General features: G+C 58.8%; 3 protein-coding genes across 22 annotated transcripts in view; 2 read left to right on the top strand and 1 right to left on the bottom strand.

Moving 5' to 3' along the window:
* ATP13A2 (ATPase cation transporting 13A2) overlaps window positions 1–3,160 on the top strand; it is a 28,333-nt gene extending 25,173 nt beyond the window's left edge. For 7 of the 11 annotated variants that reach the window (XM_033228121.1, XM_033228122.1, XM_033228128.1 and 4 more), the window contains 6 exons: window positions 620–799; window positions 886–982; window positions 1,850–2,073; window positions 2,159–2,310; window positions 2,487–2,656; window positions 2,760–3,160. In XM_033228121.1, the coding sequence (XP_033084012.1) occupies window positions 620–799; window positions 886–982; window positions 1,850–2,073; window positions 2,159–2,310; window positions 2,487–2,656; window positions 2,760–2,897 (961 nt within the window). In that variant the 3' untranslated portion in view covers window positions 2,898–3,160. The remainder of the gene's footprint in view (window positions 1–619; window positions 800–885; window positions 983–1,849; window positions 2,074–2,158; window positions 2,311–2,486; window positions 2,657–2,759) is intronic. The other 4 variants (XM_033228127.1, XM_033228132.1, XM_033228124.1 and 1 more) reach the window with 1 other exon arrangement.
* Window positions 3,161–7,777: 4,617 nt separating this feature from the next.
* MFAP2 (microfibril associated protein 2) lies at window positions 7,778–15,101 on the top strand. Of its 10 annotated transcripts, none has more exons than XM_033228137.1 (9): window positions 7,778–8,827; window positions 11,303–11,380; window positions 12,423–12,512; window positions 12,711–12,737; window positions 12,840–12,926; window positions 13,091–13,135; window positions 13,912–13,999; window positions 14,249–14,322; window positions 14,567–15,101. In XM_033228137.1, exons 2-9 carry the CDS (start codon window positions 11,344–11,346, stop codon window positions 14,668–14,670), a joined length of 552 nt encoding a protein of 183 aa, XP_033084028.1. In that variant the 5' UTR covers window positions 7,778–8,827; window positions 11,303–11,343; the 3' UTR covers window positions 14,671–15,101. The 10 variants fall into 10 exon arrangements, with proteins under 10 accessions (XP_033084028.1, XP_033084033.1, XP_033084035.1 ...); XM_033228142.1 differs by having other exon boundaries at window positions 12,426–12,512; XM_033228140.1 differs by having other exon boundaries at window positions 8,308–8,468.
* Window positions 15,102–16,899: 1,798 nt separating this feature from the next.
* Window positions 16,900–19,729, bottom strand: part of CROCC (ciliary rootlet coiled-coil, rootletin) — a 57,492-nt gene continuing 54,662 nt past the window's right edge. Inside the window, 3 exon segments of the mRNA XM_033228886.1 lie at window positions 16,900–17,514; window positions 18,533–18,715; window positions 19,473–19,604. Coding sequence (XP_033084777.1) covers window positions 17,428–17,514; window positions 18,533–18,715; window positions 19,473–19,604 — 402 coding nt within the window. The 3' untranslated portion in view covers window positions 16,900–17,427.

Here is a 19,729-nt window from a genome sequence, read left to right on the forward strand (position 1 = left end):
GTCTCAAAAAAAAAAATTTTTTTTTTTAAATTAGCCAGGTGTGGTGACACACCTGCTGTCCCAGCTACTCAGGAGGCTGAGGCAGGAGGACTGCTTGAGCCTGGGAGGCCATGGCTGCAGTGAGCCGAGATCACACCACTGCACTTCAGCCTGGGAAACACAGCGAGACTCTGTCTCAAAAAATAGTAATAGGCCGGGCGCGGTGGCTCATACCTGTAATCCCAACACTTTGGGAGGCTGAGGCAGGTGGATCACCTGAGGTCAGGAGTTCAAGACCAGCCTGGCCAACATGGTGAAACCCCATCTCTACTAAAAATACAAAAAATTAGCCAGGTGTGGGGGCGGGTGTCTGTAATCCCAGCTACTCGGGAGGCTGAGGCAGGAGAATCGCTTGAGCCTAGGAGGCAGAGGTTGCAGTGAGCCAAGATTGCACCATTGCACTCCAGCCTGGGCAACAAGAGTGAAATTCTGTCTCAAAAGCATGATGATAATGATTATTATAATAATTGCATCTATTCACTGAGCACCTCCTGTGCACCAGGCACCATGTGGCGTTAGGGGCCCAGCTGTCATCATATTCTGCTAGCCCACGCGTGGGGTGGGTGGGGTCGTTCCCCAGGCCACACCGGGCCACACCTCTCTTCAGGTACTGCGTGGGCATGTGCGGAGACGGCGCCAATGACTGTGGAGCCCTGAAGGCGGCCGATGTCGGCATCTCGCTGTCCCAGGCAGAAGCCTCAGTGGTCTCGCCCTTCACCTCGAGCATGGCCAGTATTGAGTGCGTGCCCATGGTCATCAGGTAAGGCAGGCAGGGACCGGTGGGCGAGGGCTGGGCAGGGCTGGTCAGCCAACCTAGACCCCTAATGTCCATGCCCTGCCGCTCAGGGAGGGGCGCTGCTCCCTCGACACTTCGTTCAGCGTCTTCAAGTACATGGCCCTGTACAGCCTGACCCAGTTCATCTCCGTCCTGATCCTCTACACGGTGAGTACCTGCAGAGCTCCGTACCCAGCGCTGTCCCAAGACTAGGGAGGGGACACAGCCGTGTGCCTTGGAGCCGGCAGGTCCTGGGATAGATGATGTGGGCCCAGATCATGACCCTGCCACTCTCCAGTTGTGTGGATGGAGAGGTGGCAAGGCTCGGGGGAGAAGAGGAAAACACCAGGCACAGAGCCTGGTGCCCGCTAGGTCCTCACAAATGGCAGCAGCTGTCATGGGCTAACATCTTGACCGCAACTCTGGGAACTCCCCCATCTGCAGGGAAGACTGAGTGGAGGCAGGACCAAAACCCTCGCCCCTGCCCCATTCCCACAGGTCTGCCCATTTCTCCAGACGCACTTGTTCTGCCCTATACCTTGGCTGTACCTCCCACACCCTACTTGGAGGAGATCTCCCCTCCCCTCCTCTGGGCATGGCCTGCTCCCCGCCAGCGAATGAGGTGACACTGTAGGGCAGCCCACATCTTACACTCGGGTCTGCTCCTGTGTCTGCCTGAAAGCGAGGAGCTTCCTGAGGGCAGCAACTGCGCATGCCCTGGTAGCTATAGGGACTCCGCAAGGCAGAGCCCAAGCCTCCCCATTGGGCTGGGAGTTTGTTACAGGGAGGGAAACCTCCCCTCAGATTTAGGCCCCGAAGGTCAGCACAGGTGCCCTTTCCATCAGACCAGGAGTTTGTCTCACATCAAGAGCTATGCCTCCTCCACTGGGCTGGCAGGAGAGCACTGCCCCCATTAGACCGGGGATGTCTTACCCATCAGACTCCTTCGGGGCAGGGGTGGGGCCTCTGCTGTCAGACTAGGGGCTGCCAGGGCCAGGTCTTAGTTTCCCCCCTGTCCTCCCTTCCCGGTGGCAGATCAACACCAACCTGGGTGACCTGCAGTTCCTGGCCATTGACCTGGTCATCACTACCACAGTGGCAGTGCTCATGAGCCGCACGGGGCCAGCGCTGGCCCTGGGGCGGGTGCGGCCGCCGGGGGCGCTGCTCAGCGTGCCCGTGCTCAGCAGCCTGCTGCTGCAGGTGGCCCTGGTGACCGGCGTGCAGCTAGGGGGCTACTTCCTGACCCTGGCCCAGCCGTGGTGAGTAGGGAGCCGACCACCCCCATCCCGCCCCTGCCCCGTCCACCCCACGTTCGTTCCCTGACCCCCATCCCTGTACCCCCAGGTTCGTGCCTCTGAATAGGACGGTGCCCGCACCAGACAACCTGCCCAACTATGAGAACACCGTGGTCTTCTCTCTGTCCAGCTTCCAGTACCTCATCCTGGCTGCAGCCGTGTCCAAGGGGGCGCCCTTCCGCCGGCCCCTCTACACCAATGGTGCCACTGCAGGCGTGGGCGGGAGATGCTGGCGGAGGGAGGGAGGAAGGAGCCCTGGGGTGCTGGGGGAGGCAGATGGGAGAGAGATGCTGGCTGAGTGGAGACTGGTGTGCACACGTGTGTGTCTGTGGGTCCCGGGGGCGTGGCTCCTGCCTGAGAGACTCTCCTGCTCCCAGTGCCCTTCCTGGTGGCCCTGGCGCTCCTGAGCTCCATCCTCCTGGGCCTTGTCCTGGTCCCCGGCCTCCTGCAGGGGCCGCTGGCGCTGAGGAACATCACCGACACCTGCTTCAAGCTGCTGCTGCTGGGTCTGGTCACCTTCAACTTTGTGGGGGCCTTCATGCTGGAGGTGGGGCCCGCCCTGGGTCTCAGCAGCGGGAGAGAACGGAGGTGGGGGTGGATTGACCCCAGCTCAGCCCCGGCTGCCCCGACACCCTCCCTGCCCTTCGCAGAGCGTGCTAGACCAGTGCCTCCCTGCCTGCCTGCGCCGCCTCCGGCCCAAGCGGACCTCCAAGAAGCGTTTCAAGCAGCTGGAACGAGAGCTGGCCGAGCAGCCCTGGCCACTGCTGCCCGCCGGCCCCCTGAGGTAGTGCAGGCCTACGGGCGCCCCAGACACTGGAACTCCCTGCCTCTGAGCCACCAACTGGACCCCTCTCCAGTGACACCACCGCCACCACCTCCCACATCCCCGAGGTTGGCGATTGTCTACACTGCTCCCCCGAGACCACCCCCACCATGGGGAAGCGTTGACTGCTGTCCCCCACCTCGGGCCATCCTGAGTAGGAATGGCAGCCCCCAACTCCCCTCAGCGCTGCTGTCAGTGTAGCAAATAAAGTGACGATATTTTCCTGGCTCTGCCGTGCCTATCTCGTACCTGGCACCATAGACCCTCCCACCTGCCCAGGAGGAAATGCATGTACCCCCGGGTGCCCAGCGGGCAGCCCCTGCATGTGTCTGCCCCTGGAACCCCCTGGGGGCTTGGTTTTTCAGCCTGACAAGCCCCTGGAACCCCCTGGTTTTCAGGCTCCATTGGCCAACTCCCCTCTCTGGGCCTCTGGCCCTCATCTCACAGTAATAATGTTTCCTGTGTCCAGCATGTGCCTGGATATTCTGTTTAGCTTTTTTTTTTTTTTTTTGGTCTTGAGATGGAGTCTTGCTCTGTCACCCAGGCTGGAGTACAGTGGCGTGATCTCTGCTCACTGCAACCTCCGCCTCCTAGGTTCAAGCGATTCTCCTGCCTCAGCCTCCCAAGTAGCTGGGATTACAGGCGTGTGCCAGCACACCCGGCTAAATTTTGTATTTTTAGTAGAGACAGGGTTTCCTCGTGTTGACCAGGCTGGTCTCGAACTCCTGACCTCAGGTGATCTGCCCATCTTGGCCTCCCAAAGTGCTGGGATTACAGGCGTGAGCCACTGTGCTTGGCCCCGTTTAGCATTTTACATACGTTGTCATGTCATCCTTCCAACAAGTGGGGTACTATTCCCATATTACAGATGAGGAAACCGAGGCTTAGAGGTTGCACAAGTAGTCAGAGTGGGGCTGGATAGCTTTGACTCCAGCTTCGATATTCCTAACCCTCCTACCCTCCTTTGGAGGACAAGGAGATGTGGGCTTGCCTGGGAGGCATTTGCTAGGGGACAGTTCCCTCTCTCCCACCTTTCCCCCTCCCCGTCCCACCCCAACATCCTGGGACATGTTTGTGGGCGGTTCCTCCCTCAGATGAAATCCAGGCTCAGAGCCCACATCTCCCAGTCAGAACCACGTGCATCATCCCTCAGGGAAGGGTGGGTGCCTCTGAGCTCATCTCACCAGCGGGCCCCTGGCCAAGCCCCTCTGCTCTAGAGAGGCAGCTTGGCCGTCTGGCTCATCTGGGCAGGGGAGAACAGGAAAGACTGGCTGTTTCCTGCCTTCCAAAAGCCCTGGCCAACCTCATTCCTGGAACCCCTGGTGCTATCCCCAGGCCTGCCAGAGTAGGGGCTGAGAAAACGTTGAATCATGCTGGGGAGAAGGGATGTGGGTGTGAGGATGTAACTCCTCTCAGGAGGCACATCATGGTGGACCTCTGCTCCGGTCACTGCGTTGCCAGCCAGCGACGGTTCAGCGTGGCAGATGCTGTTTCAGAGGAAGCCACAGAGAGGCCTGGGTTCAAATACCTCCTCTACCCTTAGCTGATTATTCATGAATCTATTGGACAGGTGTGTGCCAGGCACCAGGACTAACTCAACAAACTGAATAAAACGGGACAAAAACGTGGTCTCACTCTGCAAGCAGTTCACCATCCAGCATGAAAGCCTGGCAGGGAAGGAGCACGTCTCCAAGGACATAGTGGGAGCACAGCAACCACAGCCCCATCCCCTCCCCTGCCCAAAGAAACAGCCAGGGGAATGGGCAGAAGCAGCAGAGAGGACCTGAGAGCCAGGACATGAGTTGGCAGCTTTAGCCCCTCAGTCTCCCAGTTTTTCTTTCTTTTCTTTTTTCTTTTTTTTTTTTTTTTTAGACAAGGTCTTGCTCTGTTGCCCAGGCTGGAGTGCAGTGGTGCAATCATGGCTCACTGCAGCCTCCACCTCCCCAGGCTCAGCTGATCCTCCTACCTCAACCTCCTGAGTAGCGGGGACCATAGGCAGGCGCCACCACACCTAGCTAATTTTTGTATTTTTTGTAGAGATGGGGTTTTGCCATGCTGTCCAGGCTGATCTCAAACCCCTGGGCTCAAGCCGTCTGCCCGCCTTGGTCTCCTAAACTGCTGAGATTACAGGTGTGCGTCACTGTGCCCAGCCTCCCTCTTTTTTTTCGAGGGTAAGGGACAGCATTTCTACTGGGTGATTTCCTCTCTTTTGCCAGTGGGATTGCTCCTGGCAGCAGTGGGGTCTAAGGGCAGGCAGAGAGGGCTGGGCTGGCCTGAGGGCCCACCTCTCTCCAGGTGACAAAAGTCTCTGCTGCACTGCAATAGACACTGGGGGACGGGGCGTGGTCATTCTTCAACAAAGCAATCCTGGGGAATGAAGGAGGCACAGAACATATTGAGTCCCTTCCTAAGACTCAGAGTCTAAGGGAAGTGGGGGAATGACTAGGGGTGAAGAGATCACACGGCAAGGGTCTCAGTCAGGGACCATCCTCATCTCCTCCCAGCCCGCAGCCGCTACAACTCTCACTCCCGCCTCAGGCCTAGGCTCCTGGGCAGGACTGAAGCCTGCCCCAGAGGCAGAGGATCTGCACTCCCAGCCAGTCTCTCTGGGAAGAGTTTAGAGTACAGTTCACTCATTCATTCCACAACTGTTTGCTCAACTGCTGCTCGGAGCCGGGCTCTGAGCCTAATCAGCAAAACTGAAGATAAGCAAAAACAGGCCTCAGTCCCGGCCTTCACGGGGCAAGATGACAGTCTCATCGGGAAGAGGGACAGGGCTCAGATGGTCACAGACAGGCCAACAAGAGAGCTGCAAGCAGTAAAGCTAGAAAGCACAAAAAAAGGAAAAAGGGAAGGCCCCTCTGAGGAAGGGAGGGTTTGATCTGTGACCCCACGGAGGAGACCTCAGCCAGTGCTTGGAGGAAGAAACGCCCCAGTCTGGGAAAAAGAGGGATTTGGGAGAAAGCCCCCAAAGGCCGGTGGCTAGAGGAGGAAGAGGAGGAAGAGCCAGGTTGCCATAAAGGGCAGGGGTCGTGGAGGCCACAGAGGAGTTGAGCCCCCAACCTGAGTGAAAGGCGTTCAGTAGAAGCGGCCATGATCTGTGGGGGTGAGGGAGGCAGAAACCACATGGGAGAGCCCGGAGCAGAGGCTATCGCAGAGCCCAGGCAAATGATGGTGGTGTCAACTAAAGAAGAAATCAGCCTTCTGACCAGGCCCAGTGGCTCACACCTGTAATTCCAGCACTTCGGGAGGCCGAAGTGGGTGGATCAACTGAGGTCAGGAGTACAAGATGAGCCTGGACAACATGGGGAAGCCTCATCTCTATTAGAAAAAAAAAAAAAAAAAAAAAAAGTCAGGCACAGTGGCGGGTGCCTGTAGTCCCAGCTACTCCGGAGGCTGAGGCATGAGAATCACTCAAACCTAGGAGGCAGAGGTTGCAGTGAGTCGAGGACGCGCCACTGCACTCCAGCCTGAGAGACAGCAAGACCCCGTCTCAAAAAAAAAAAAAATCCACCTTTCGGCCAGGCACAGTGGCTCATGCCTATAATCCCAGCACTTCGGGAACCCAAGGCAGGTGGATTAGCTAAGGTCAGGAACCTGGCCAACATGGTGAAACCCTGTCTCTACTTAAAAAAAAAAAAAAAAAAAATGCAAAAATTAGCCTGGCATGGTGGCATGTGCCTGTAATCCCAGCTACTTGGGAGGCTGAGGTGGGAGAATCCCTTCAACCTGGGAGGTGGCAGTTACAGTGAGACAAGGTCACGCCACGGCACTCCAGCCTGGGCAACAGAGTGAAACTCCATTTAAAAAAAAAAAAAAGAAAATCAGCCTCTGAAAAAATTAAAGTTAGTTTTATTGAGTCTTACTGAGGACTGCACCCCGGGAGAGCGTTTCAGAGAGTCTCTGTCAGACTGCTCCAAAGCAGCATTTTAGCCCACACTTTAGATACAGAGGCAGGTGGTTCTGCATATACTCAGAAGTTATGGTCAGGCACGGTGGCTCACATCTGTAATCCCAGCACTTTTGGAGGCTGAGGCGGGTGGATTGCTTGAGCTCAGGAGTTCGAGACCAGACTGGGCAACATGGCAAAAGCGCTTCTCTACAAAAAAAAAATTAGCTGAGCATGGTGGCTCTTGCCTGTAGTCCCAGCTACTTGGAAGGCTGAGGTGGAAGGATCACTTGAGCCCAAGAGGTGAGCTGTGATGGTGCCACTGCACTCCAGCCTGGATGATAGAGCGAGACCTGGTCTCGTTAAAAAAAAAAAAAGAAGGCCGGGCGCGGTGGCTCAAGCCTGTAATCCCAGCACTTTGGGAGGCCGAGACGGGTGGATCGCGAGGTCAGGAGATCGAGACCATCCTGGCTAACACGGCGAAACCCCGTCTCTACTAAAATATACAAAAAACTAGCCGGGCGAGTTGGCGGGCGCCTGTAGTCCCAGCTACTTGGGAGGCTGAGGCAGGAGAATGGCGTAAACCCAGGAGGCGGAGCTTGCAGTGAGCTGAGATCCGGCCACTGCACTCCAGCCTGGGCGACAGAGCGAGACTCCGTCTCAAAAAAAAAAAAAAAAAAAGAAGAAGAAAAAAGTTGCATCAAGTGTCTTCAGAAGCTACACTAGAGCAAATCTCACCGAGGTTTGGGTTCGAGGATGCACCTAGTTATATAGATTATAGAGGCATAATCATCGGTCTTGTCAGGTGCTATCTTATGTACAGGAAAAGGCACAGCCAGGATCATTGAACTTACCTTTTCGAACAATGCAGTGATTCAAGCAAGAGGCGTGGGAGCCTGTGTTCTGCCCTGCCTGCCATCTTCAAGGCATCCTTCCGTTGCGCTGCCACCGGTCACTGAGTCAGGGCTTTGTCAGCTTCTGACAAGCAGAAAGAGCAAATGTGGTTTCTTGGGATTGCAACTTGGTCTCACAGTGGCTCAGGCCAGGGAGGGAGCAGTGGACAGAGTCACAAAAGAAATTTTTAGTAGCATTCGCAGGTGGGTGCTGGATTAGATGCAGGGCTAAGGGTAGGGGAGGAAGCCTGGGTAATGGAAGGCTGGGGGGCCAATGGAGTACTGGGAACCCTGGAAGGCCAGGTCTTGGGGAGAGTCAGGAGGTTGTGAATTTGGACTTGGATGCTTGTTGAAGTTGATGCACCTTGGGGACATTTGTGGGACACATAGATAGGGTCAGGGCTGAAAAAAGTGCTGGTCATGACCGGGAGCAGGGAATTTTGCCTGTAATCCCAGCATTCCAGGAGGATGAGACAGGAGGAACTCTTGAGGCCAAAATTTCGAGGCCAGAAGTTCGAGACGAGCATGGGCAACACAGCAAGACCTTGTCTCTAGAAAAGGAAAGAAAGAACGGCTGGTTGTGGAAGCCAGCCATGGCCCAGAGCTCAGCAGTGTAGGAGGAGACGGTGCGGTTCTGGGAGAGGCAGCAGGCTCAGCTGGAGAGGCAGAAGGAAAACCAAGGCAGAAGGGTGTCCTGTAAGCTGGGAGAAGGCAGAGTGCGAGCGAGGCTTACTTTCTGGCTGAGGGGCCTATGGTGAGTCACTTTGGGAAGCTTGGTTTTCTCCTCTGTGAAATGGGCTACACACCCACCCTTGCTCACCTCACCCACCTCACCCCGTCGACGTCGAGTGAGGAGCAGCTGTGAGAAGGAGGAAGCTTTGCACGGACGTGAGGACGGCTCCGGGCGCCTCTCCCCCGTGGACACTCCCGAGGAGATGGAACCCCGAGGGCACGGCGTGGCGGCCTGTGCGGGCCACTCGCGTTAGGACCCAGAGGCTCTGGGGCTGGAGGGCGGGCGCCAGCCCCGTCGGGGGCCCGGAGGGGGACTCGGAGCGAGCCAAGGGGCGGCTCCGGCGGGCGGACTCGGAGCGGGCGGCGGAGTGACCCGGACAGGTAGGCGCGGGCCTGGCGCTCGGGGGCCCCGGGGAGCGGTCAGAGGCGTCGGCGGGTCCCCCGGCGCGGGGACGGGGGTGCCAGGCTCTCCGGGTCCCCGATCCTGGGGCGACACGTGGAGGTCCTGAACCCAGCGCCTTCAGAGCGGACGCCAAGGGGGCACCTGGAAAGTTTGGAGTTGCTCTGCAGCGAAAATGTGAATTGGGAAGGGTGGGGAGCCCGAGTTTGGGGAGAGCCAGAGGTGGGGGCGTCGGGGGATGGGACATCTTTTGTTCTCCCGGGGAGGTTGGAATGTGGCGGGTGGGGTGGGAGCCCCGGTGGGAATGGCCGAGACAGAGACGCAGAGAGACAAAGAGAGATCAGAGACGGGAGCGCGAGGGCGCGCGGAACAAGCTTCCGCGGCTGACTGTTCCCAGCTGTGCGGCGCTGCAGCATCTGGGTTCCCCCCGCCGGGACCCCTCCCCCCTAGCTCGACTCTGGAGCGGGCAGAGCCCTCCCTCCGTCTGAGGTCTGAGCCAGCGTCAGGGCCCCCTGTCCCCCTCCTCCCAGGACGCAGGGGAGTCGGGGTTGGGGGAGGCCGCAGCTGTGGAAGAGGCCAGAGGTGGGGGTGGGGCAGCCTCCCGGGCAGGTCCTGGCCTCCTGCACGCCCCAAAACCCCTTGGTCTAGAAGTGCTTGGAGATGTGGTCCCCTGGGAGGAGCCCATGAACTCCACACTGACTTCCCTCTTTCCTGTCTCCCCACTAGCCCGTGGGCCTCCTTCCCCCAATAAGCCTGGGTTTGGGGGCCAGTCCTAGGGAAGAAGACTCCACGCCGGGGACCGACAGGCATCCCCCAACACCTTGCAGCCCCTCATGCCCCAATTCAGCGCCTTCTGCTGAGCAGCAGGGGCTCCGACTGGCCTGACCGATGGGGAGAGGGGCGAGGATGGGGAGAGGGGCGAGGATGGGGAGGGGGGCGACGATGGGGAGGGGGGCGACGATGGGGAGGGGGGCGACGATGGGGAGAGGGGCGAGGATGGGGAGAGGGGCGAGGATGGGGAGGGGGGCGACGATGGGGAGAGGGGCGACGATGGGGAGGGGGGCGACGATGGGGAGGGGGGCGACGATGGGGAGAGGGGCGACGATGGGGAGAGGGGCGACGAAGGCTCTTGGGGTCTTTTCATCCCCCTTCCATGAGGAGGTCAAGGGTTTTCAGAATGGGGTGTGGGGAGTCAGCTATCCGTCACCTCTGGGGCAGCTTGGTCCTGAGCCTCGTCTCCCTGCTCCCACTCCACCTTAGTGAAGTGCCCAACGCATGAGAGGTCCAGGGGGTCAGGGAGGCCTCAGGATTGAGAGGAAGAAGGGAAAGACCTCATGCTTTCTCCCCTTTCCCTCCCCTCCCCCTGGATTCCCGGTGGAGAAAATAGAGCAAAGTTGGGGTTTCCAGCTAGCTTTCTGGAAAGACTTCCTGGGTTGCAGCAGGGAGGGGCCCTCCTGGAGAATGGACCCCACCCTCGCAGCCCTCCCTACAGAAGGCTGACGGACCTGAGGTGGCCCTCCACGAGCTGGGGCTGGATGTGGGGAACTGGAGGCTTCCCCAAGTCCCACCGAGTAGCCAGGACTGGAGGCTGGGCTCTTGAATGTCAGGATCCTAATGAAAGCCATGACCCCGTGCCCTCTCCCTCCAAATGACACACATACTTGCCTACAATGTCAGGGGGTGCGGAACCCCTAGGCTGGGTGATGTCATGGCTCCTTCAGTGCTGCTGTTCTAGAATCCAGAGGAGCCCCCTCAGACTTCACTCTAGTGTTTCCTGCTGCTGCAAATAGCCCAGGTCTCGTGAGCCTGTGATGAACACAGCCAGGTCTTGCGAGGCCTGGAGGCCTGGCAGGAGAGGAGTCTTCTGGGCACTGGGAGCCCTGCCCGGCCTGGCCGCTGTGGGGGCCCGGCAGGCCCATGTGTATGTGGTTTCCTGCTGAGCAAGATGCTCAGGGCCCAGGGGCTAATTGGGAGCAGGTGGTGGGCTTGGCAGACACTGCTGAGTCCAGGAGGTGATGCCGGTTGGCCAGGGCTGGGGTCCCAAGGATGGGCCTGGTTCAGCGATTCATGCAGTCAGTGCCTTGGACACCCGGGGAGGCATTGGGCCAGAGGGCTGAGCATGGGTGTGGGTGAGGACAGAATGGCCCGGGCTGGGAGCACGTTAGGAATGTCCCCTTAGTGAGCAGGGCAGGGTCCACCCTTCCCTGACCATGTCTAGTACACACACGACATGGGGTTTGCTTGTCAGGATCAGTCCTGGAGCTGAGTTGGAGGCCTTGTTCCTTGTGACCTGAACACCTGGGTGGGCCAGCAGGGACTGGGATGTCCCTCCACTCCAGCCCTCCCATGCCTGGTTTCTGGGTGCCACCTTCTCCAGGGTGAAATCAGGGGATCAAAGGTGGGCTCTACTGTCCTGGGTGTGGCCCTGGGTAGAGCTCCCAGCGGTCTTTCCCCAGCTGTCCTCCCTGACACCACTCCGGCCTGCCTCTTCGTTGCCATGAGAGCTGCCTACCTCTTCCTGCTATTCCTGCCTGGTAAGTGGCTCCTGGGGCAGAGGGTAGCTCCCCTTATGTGGGGGTGGGGAGTAGGGTTAGTAGAGGGGATTAGCAGTGAGACTTTGTCTCGACTTACGGCCAGAACTCAGCTCCCCAGCCCCCAGGGCCTCTTGCCTGCTTGGACCACAGACTGGACCGGCCAACACTGGCAGCATCTGGAGGCAGCTCCCGGCCCTTCCCCCAGCCTTCCACAGCAGCAGGCAGGCAGGCAGGGTTCTGGAGGGCACGTCCCAGGCACAAGGACTCCGTGGCACAAGGCACAACGCCCCTCTGGGAGCCGATGTGCAGGTGGAGGTGCAGGGGCACCCAAGGCAGGGAGTCCGGACGCTTGGGTTCTGGATCCATTCAGGGCCCTTCAGCTCTATACAGTCTCGACCTTGAGGGGGTCCGTACTGGCCAAATGAGGAGAATCAATGAGGACCACAAAAGTCCTAGCAGGGCCAAGATTCATTCATTCAGCTGTGATGTGTTGAGTCCCTACAACATGCCAAATGCTGGGCTAGGCCCTGGGGATTCAGCGATGAACCAGGCAGACACATCGTTGCTCCTCATCATGCTGCCAGTCCAGGGAAGGGAGACAAATAGGAAAAAAGCAGATATGAGAAACTCCAGCATGTGCTGAGTGCTGGACGGAAATCAGCAGGAAGGCCGGTGGGCTGGGGGGTGGGGCAGCCTCTCGTGAGGCTGAAATTCCGGGGAAGACCTGCAGCTGAGCAGGCCTACAGGCCCAGGGAGCATCAGGTGCAAAGGCTCTGAGGGAGGCAGGAGCATGTGGAGTCCCAGGAACAGCCAGGAGGCCAGCAACAGGAAGGGGCAAGATGAAGTCAGGGAGGTCACCATGACCAGGGTGGGGAAGGGTCTTTACCATCCAAGAAGAGTCTGGATCCTCTAGGAATCTGCTTGTAGGGTCCTAGGTTCTTACAGACCTGCCCTTGTGACCCCCGCCTCCCCTCCCCAGAAGCGCCTCGGGCCCCTGTTGCCCCTCCCCGTGGGGTACCCCACACGCTTTGCCTCCCCACAGCAGGCTTGCTGGCTCAGGGCCAGTACGACCTGGACCCGCTGCCGCCGTTCCCTGACCACGTCCAGTACACCCACTATAGCGACCAGATCGGTAAGGGCCTTCCACCCCCAGCCCTGCCGGGTCACGGAGGCCTGGCTGCTCAGATGTGCATGGCTCAGCCAGGGACCGCACTGGACAGGCTGATGGGAATTCTGGGGGTTGGTCCCTGGCTCAGCGGGGACCTGTTTGCCCCTGGGGCTGGGGGAGTAGCCTGACTCCCACCAATTCCACTTTCATCTTTGTTTGCAGACAACCCAGACTACTATGATTATCAAGGTAATGGGTTGAGGGTAGGATAGGACGGGCGGGCAGCTGGGGTGGGGAGAGCCCCCGGGAGGGGTAGAGGGAGCAGACCCCCTTATCCTCCCCTGGCTGCAGAGGTGACTCCTCGGCCCTCCGAGGAACAGTTCCAGTTCCAGTCCCAGCAGCAAGTCCAACAGGAAATCATCCCAGCCCCAACCCCAGGTAGGTGCCAGACCCTGCTCCCACCCCTGCCCCAGCTCCTGCCTCACCCCTCCCCACTCTGTCAACCCTGGGAGTGGGGGTCTTCCAGGGCTGGGAGAGGTGACTCCCCTTGCTCTGAAGATACCCCTCCCAATGATGTCTGCCTACCTCTGTCTCAACACCAGAACCAGGAAATGCAGAGGCGGAGCCCACAGAGCCTGGGCCTCTTGGTAAGGGCTTTCTTGTCAGCCAGAGAAATGGAGGCACGGCCTGAAGTTGGGGTGGAGTAGGGGGCGGTGCTGGTGGGCTGGAGGTCTTTGTCCCTTGCCCATGTGGGCTGTTGGCAGTAATATGGGGCAGTATGATTGCTGTAGGCTGGCATCCCCAGGCCCCACTAGGCAGCTCCAGGAGGTCCCACCAGTCCCCAGCGTGCCTGACTGGAGGCTAAATTGGCAGCCTAGGAAGGCCCCTGTCCTCACAGTTACTGGGAGGGGCAGGGAGTGTGCTGGGGACTTCCTGTCAGCCAGAGAGACTGGGTGGTGCCCATGTGGAGGTGAGGAAGGGCCAGGGAGCGCAGGCTGGCTGAGCGGTGCCCCTCCGGCTGCCCCAGCTGAGAGCTTGAAAGAACAAGGTGTGTGTGTGCGAGAGAATCCGTGTGCTTACCCTCGTGTGGGTTGGTGTGTGCGTTCCTATGTGGGCTTCTGTGAGCGTGGGCAGATCTGCTTGGAAGTTGGTATGGACTTTTGTGACGATGCATGGGTGGGTGGGAATTTCTGTTGAACTTAGGCTTCTATAGTAAGTGTGGTTTTGAGTTGATACATGAATATTACAGCCCTGGTAAGTCTGACAGTGCTGCATGTGTCTATGTGGGCATGTGTAGTTATGGGTGTCTGCACGGGGCCTGAGGGTCCAGGGGGGACTAGGCCCTGCGAGCCAGCCTCAGGTGGGTGAGGCTGGGGGCCACCCCCCAACTCTGGGCTCCTAGTCTGACCCCACCTGTCACCAGACTGCCGTGAGGAACAGTACCCGTGCACCCGCCTCTACTCCATACACAAGCCGTGCAAACAGTGTCTCAACGAGGTCTGCTTCTACAGGTGAGCACAGGTGGGCAGCTGTCAGGAGGACTTCGGAGTTTGGGGGGCTAGAGGGCACAGGGGACAGCTCTGGCCAGCCAAGGTGGGAGTTGGAGGAAAGATAGTGAGTCCTGAAGTTGAGCTCAATTCTGTGGTTGGGCCTGGGCCAGGGACCTCCACTCCTGGGCTCCAGTGCCGGGTTCTGTCTGGGCTATCCCAGTGGGGTTGGGTGGACGTGGGGCTGAGACCTCCCGTGCCCTGTCCCCGCAGCCTCCGCCGTGTGTACGTCATTAACAGGGAGATCTGTGTCCGTACAGTGTGTGCCCACGAGGAACTCCTCCGAGGTAGGAAGGCCTCCTCCCCAAGACCTCCCCTACCCCCACGTCCACTTCATTATCTGGCCACCTAGTCACCTACCTGATGTTTATTCAACACGTATTATCCACCAGGCCCACTTCCAGGACACCCTGAGCTCCCCTCCCTGCTACTTTTCATCCTCAACACTCCTATCACCAGAGTTGGGGGAGGGACAGCGGTTCTCATCTCCCAGCTCCACCCTGACCCCCCCCTCCTTCCTGCCCCCAATAGCTGACCTCTGTCGGGACAAGTTCTCCAAATGTGGCGTGATGGCCAGCAGCGGCCTGTGCCAATCCGTGGCAGCCTCCTGTGCCAGGAGCTGTGGGGGCTGCTAGGGTGGTGCTGGCATCCGGAGTTCTGGCCCTCCTGGGATCTGGGGCCCTCGGGCCCTGCCTGACCTGGTGCTTTTTCCCCCATCCCCATGTTCCTTTTATTCTGTAAAAAGTTAGTGGACTGCAGCCCTGGGGGTTGCAGGCTGCGGTGCCTCAGGCCACTCCTTCAGCCTGTGGCCACCTCTGGGGCATGATGGGGGCTCCCCACTTCCTAGTCTCTGCCCCTCAGGTTGGGGGGGCATCCCAGGCCTCTCTGTGGGACCTTGGCCCCTGATGGGCCTTCTCAGCCCCTTTTGAGGACAGACAGTCCCCTTCACAGTCCCCTGAGGTAGGCTACGTCCCCCACCCCAGCTGGTCTGCTTGGATTTCCTACAGCCCCTCTGGGCATGGACCCCCTTTATTTTATACAAAATTAAAAACAAGTTTTTACAAAAGATTGAGTCACTTTTTCGGTGGAGAGCACCGAGGGGCCAGCCAAGTGCCCCCAACGCAGACTGTCCTGAAAGGCTCCCCACCCCTTCGAGTGAACGGTCTGCTCGGGTGTCCTGTGCTTCTGCAGTCCCAGCCCCACCTCCTCACCCACCGGCTCCAGTTCTGCCCTGCCCAGAACACTGCGTCATGACAGTGTACGTGCGCACGCGTGTTGCAGGAATTGCATGGGAGATGGAAGGCTTCAGGGACACAGCTTTCTCATGATCAGGGCTGCTTGGTGAGGACATGAGTTCCCATCACCAGAGGGACACAGTGAAGATGGGAGGCTGCCCATGGGGTTGGAGGGCATGGGGTCAAGGCAGGTGGACTGACATCCAAGGCCTTTGAGAAGTTGGGGAGACGGGTGCCATTAAGAGAACAAAAATGGCGGGGCGCAGGGGCTCACACCTGTAATTCCAGCACTTAGGGAGGCCGAGGCGGGCTGATCACTTGAGGCCAGGAGTTCGAGACCAGCCTGGCCAACGTGGCGAAACCCTGTCTCTAGTAAAAATACAAAAAAAATCAGCCAGGCGTGGTGGCATGCGCCTGTAAACCCAGCTGCTCAGGAGGCTGAGGCACAAGAATTGCTTCAACCTGGGAGGCGGAGGTTGCAGTGAGCCAAGATCATGCCACTGCACTCCAGCCTGGGCAGAGCAAGACTGTCTCAAAAAAAAAGAAAAGAAGAGGGCAAAACAAAGCAAGCCATGATAACACCTCCTTCTGACCAGCACGTGGAGCCTGGGCTCTGCGTGAAGGCTCGCACACTCCTTAACTCTGAACAGGCGTATGTGGTGGATGTAATTCATATCCCCCTCTTAGAGACAGGAAAACTGAGCCCAGAGACATGAAGTAACCCACCCAAGGGTCCCACGCACGGGTCCACAGCTGTCGGCGGCAGTGCTGTGGCCGAATCAGGTAGCTGGACTCCAGCAGATGAGGATGAGTGTTAATTTCTCCTTCAGACACTGATTGAGCACCTCCTACGTGAACTTCCCCAGTCGCCCTATGTGGTAGGTTCCCATTTTACAGATGAGCAAATTGAGGCTTTAAGAGGTTAAGCAGGCTGGGCATGGTGGCTCATGCCTGTAATCCCAACACTTTGGGAGGCCAAGGCAGGTGGATCACCTGAGGTCTAGAGTTTGAGACCATCCTGATCAACATGATGAAACCCTGTCTCTACTAAAAAAAAAAAAAAAATTACAAAAATTAACTGGGCATGGTGGCGGGCACCTGTAATCCCAGCTACTCAGGAGGCTGTGGCAGGAGGATCACTTGAACTCGGGAGGCGGAGGTTGCAGTGAGCTGGGATCGTGCCATTGCACTCCAGCCTAGGCGACAGCTTTGCTCAGGATCACTCAGCGGAGCCAGGCATGTTCACACCCAAACCTGCACTTGTTTGCCATGCTGCCTGGAAGGCCTGTCACTGTCCTGAGGGTGGGCTTGGATCTAAGGAGGGGCCAGAGAAAGGGGCAAGAAAGCATAGACTGGAAAGAGTCGAGCTGCCCAGGCTCGGCCCAGTCCCAGGCTTCAACAGCCCCATCTGTTCTATGCACCGGGTGACTGAGGACCCCAGAGGCCTCCCCATCTGACATCCTGTGAGGCTGGCAAGTTCCCTTCCCAACACAGGCCTCCCTGCCTCTCCCTGCTGCCTCCCCAAGCACCCCTCCCTACAGGGCCCCATCCCTCTTGCCCCAGACCCCACCTGTCTCCCCCCACCACATCTCCTCCAATCGTCTAGAAAAGGGACACACCTGTACAAACTTTTTAGAAAAGGAGGTCTTGTTACAAAAAACAGTTCTGAACAGTTAACATTGTAAAAAGGTATAAAAATAAGGGACTCTGAGCACTCTGAGGAATTTCCTGACACACAGTCTCAACTAAGGTGGACAGATCTCTGGGAAGCCAGAGTCAGGGACTGGGCCTCTGACCCCTGCCCTGGGCCTGGCCCCTCTCCTCTTTCCCACGAGCCCTTGCTCCAGGGCTGACCAGAGACGAGGGCGCTCCCCAACCCTGGCTGCGGCTCAGCCCCTCAAGGAGGAACTTGTACAATCTACAGTGGCTCATCCTGGAAGAGGGAGGCTGGACTGAGGTGGGGCCTGTAGGCGATGCTGGGAAGCCTCTCCAGGCCTGGAGCTGGAGTACCCCTCCTCAGCACTGCCAGCAGAGCACCTCCTCCTCCCACCCCAGCTTGAGGCCCCCAAGGGACTGGGCTCTGGGGAGTGGGCTGTCCAAAAGGAGGGCCCTCCCCTGTCCCGGGCACAGGGCCTTTTTCCAGATGCCAGGAGGGGCTCATTTCTCTGGGGGGCCGGAGGGCGGAGAGAAGGGTGCTGAGCTCCTTCGAAGCTCCTGCTGCAACTGTCCCTTCAGTGTGGACACCTGGGGAAAAAAGGGAAGATAAGGCCAGTCAGGTCCTCAGCCTGGCTTCAGAGAAAGGAAGGCAGCTGGGAACCCCAGAGGGACACAGTGCCACGGTTTCAGGAAAGGTCTGACCTGACTGAGAGTCAGGGGTTGTCCTGCCCTTCTCATTTTGTTCCTTACTGCAGAGTCAGGCGTCTTCTGTCGGCACCTTTGAGGGCAACTCCACCCCCATTCTTTTTTTTTTTTTTTTTGAGGCGGAGTCTCGCTCTGTCGCCCGGACTGGAGTGCAGTGGCCGGATCTCAGCTCACTGCAAGCTCCGCCTCCCGGGTTTACGCCATTCTCCTGCCTCAGCCTCCCCGAGTAGCTGGGACTGCAGGCGCCCGCCACCTCGCCCGGCTAGTTTTTTGTATTTTTTAGTAGAGGCGGGGTTTCACCGTGTTAGCCAGGATGGTCTCGATCTCCTGACCTCGTGATCCGCCCGTCTCGGCCTCCCAAAGTGCTGGGATTACAGGCTTGAGCCACCGCGCCCGGCCCACCCCCATTCTTTATCCCCGTCATCACTTGGGTGGGCATGGCTCTAGCCCAGACCCAAGAGGTGGACATGTGACCCAGCCTGGCCTAGCAGAGCACCTTGCCCAGCTGACAAGGCTGGCTCAGGCATGGTCAGGAAGGGGTGTGTGATCTGAGCAGGCCAGTGAGGGACAGCCCTGGGACTTCTGCCCCTGCTGTCTTCAGGGATGAGATAGCTGGGAGAACCTGAGGCTGGAGCTGCTGAGGACACCTGGCCACCCAGGGAGAAGGCTGCCCTGAGCATGGAGCCAAGGGGAGCAGAGCCATGGCAGGAAGGCCTTGGGGCGCAGGAGCATCCCGTGGCTCCTGGTCTGGTCTTGGCTGATACCAGCGCAGAGCCAACCCCACCCTTTTCGGTTATGGGAGCCATCAACTGCCTATACCCACGAGGTCTTGACTGGGTCTCTCCTCTTCCTCCAGCCCCACACATGATTCTGGCCCAGCCTTCCGAGGGGGCCTGCACACCTGCTCCTCCAGCCCACGCACCCTCTGGCGGTGGGCCCGCTCCCGAGCCTCCAGCGTGTGCTCAGTCTGCACCTGGGCACTGCGCAGTCGTTCCACCTCCTGCTGCAGCTCCAGCTGCTGCTGCTGCGCGTCTGCCTCCAGCTGGGCTGGGCTGTGGCTCTGCTCCAGCACCACCACCTGCGCCTGCAGAGAGGGGCTATGGTCAGGGTTCTGGCCCAGCGTGAGTGCGTGTGTGCACGTGTGACAGGTTGTCAGGTACCTCCCTGGGACGTGGCCAGTGCAGAGGGGGAGGGCAGGAGAGATCCTTGTGTGTCTTCCATCCTGCTGGCCCTCACAGTGAGCCTGCGAGCCCAGGGTGAGTGCACCCAATGACCCCCACTCAGGTAGGTGCGTGCACACACACACACATACACTCACACTCAGACGTCATACACACAGGCACAAAGGCAAGCATGTAAATCCCTGCCTGGACTCACACAGGTGCATGTGTATGTGCAAAGGCCCAACTCCCACATACATGAAAACACCTGTACACAAACACATATTCACAATACCTAGACACGTCACACCATGCACAAGGTTCATGCTCCACACACAAGGTTCATGCTCCATACACAAGGTTCATGCTCCACACACAAGGTTCATGCTCCACACACAAGGTTCATGCTCCACACAGAAGAATGACCACACGGGTTCTCACACTGCCGCATGGCCACAACATACATGAACCCACAGGCTCACGTGCAAACAGGCCTTTAGTGTCTTTTCTGTACACCTTAGGGAGAACCCCTCCCTCCATAGCCTGGCTGGGTCACTGGAAGGCTCAGGGCTCCTAGAGGAGGGGTTTGTGGGCCCTGGGCTGGCTGGGCCATTAACACTGGGATTGCTGAGCACTCAGACTGGGGATGAAGTTGGGGTCCCAGACTGGGTGGGGTCAGACCTCCAGCTGCTGGATCTGCCTCTGCGCCTCTGCCAGCTCCAGCTCAGCTCCCGTGAGGGTGCGGTCCAGGCGGCCCTTCTCTGCGCTCAGCCGCACTGTGTCCTCGTGGCTACGAAGCTTCTCCCGCTCCACCTAGGCAGGAGAGCCAGGGGAGATCAGGGTGCCAGGAGGAGCTTACTGCGGGGGCTCCGGTTCCTGAACCCCAATGGAATAACCTAACCCCACCAGTGGCAGCAGACCCTGGGGATGTGCAGTGG

Source organism: Trachypithecus francoisi, unplaced genomic scaffold, assembly GCF_009764315.1.
Source record: "Trachypithecus francoisi isolate TF-2019V2 unplaced genomic scaffold, Tfra_2.0 Lachesis_group12, whole genome shotgun sequence".
NCBI classification, from domain to species: Eukaryota; Metazoa; Chordata; class Mammalia; order Primates; family Cercopithecidae; genus Trachypithecus; species Trachypithecus francoisi.

Bases quoted from the DNA above. Each gene is read 5' to 3' on its own strand.
- MFAP2 (XM_033228137.1), top strand. From the start codon at position 11,344: ATGAGAGCTGCCTACCTCTTCCTGCTATTCCTGCCTG. The intron at 11,381-12,422 runs GTAAGTGGCTCC...GCCTCCCCACAG, and splicing joins CTTCCTGCTATTCCTGCCTG to CAGGCTTGCTGGCTCAGGGC. The intron at 12,927-13,090 runs GTAGGTGCCAGA...TCTCAACACCAG, and splicing joins CATCCCAGCCCCAACCCCAG to AACCAGGAAATGCAGAGGCG.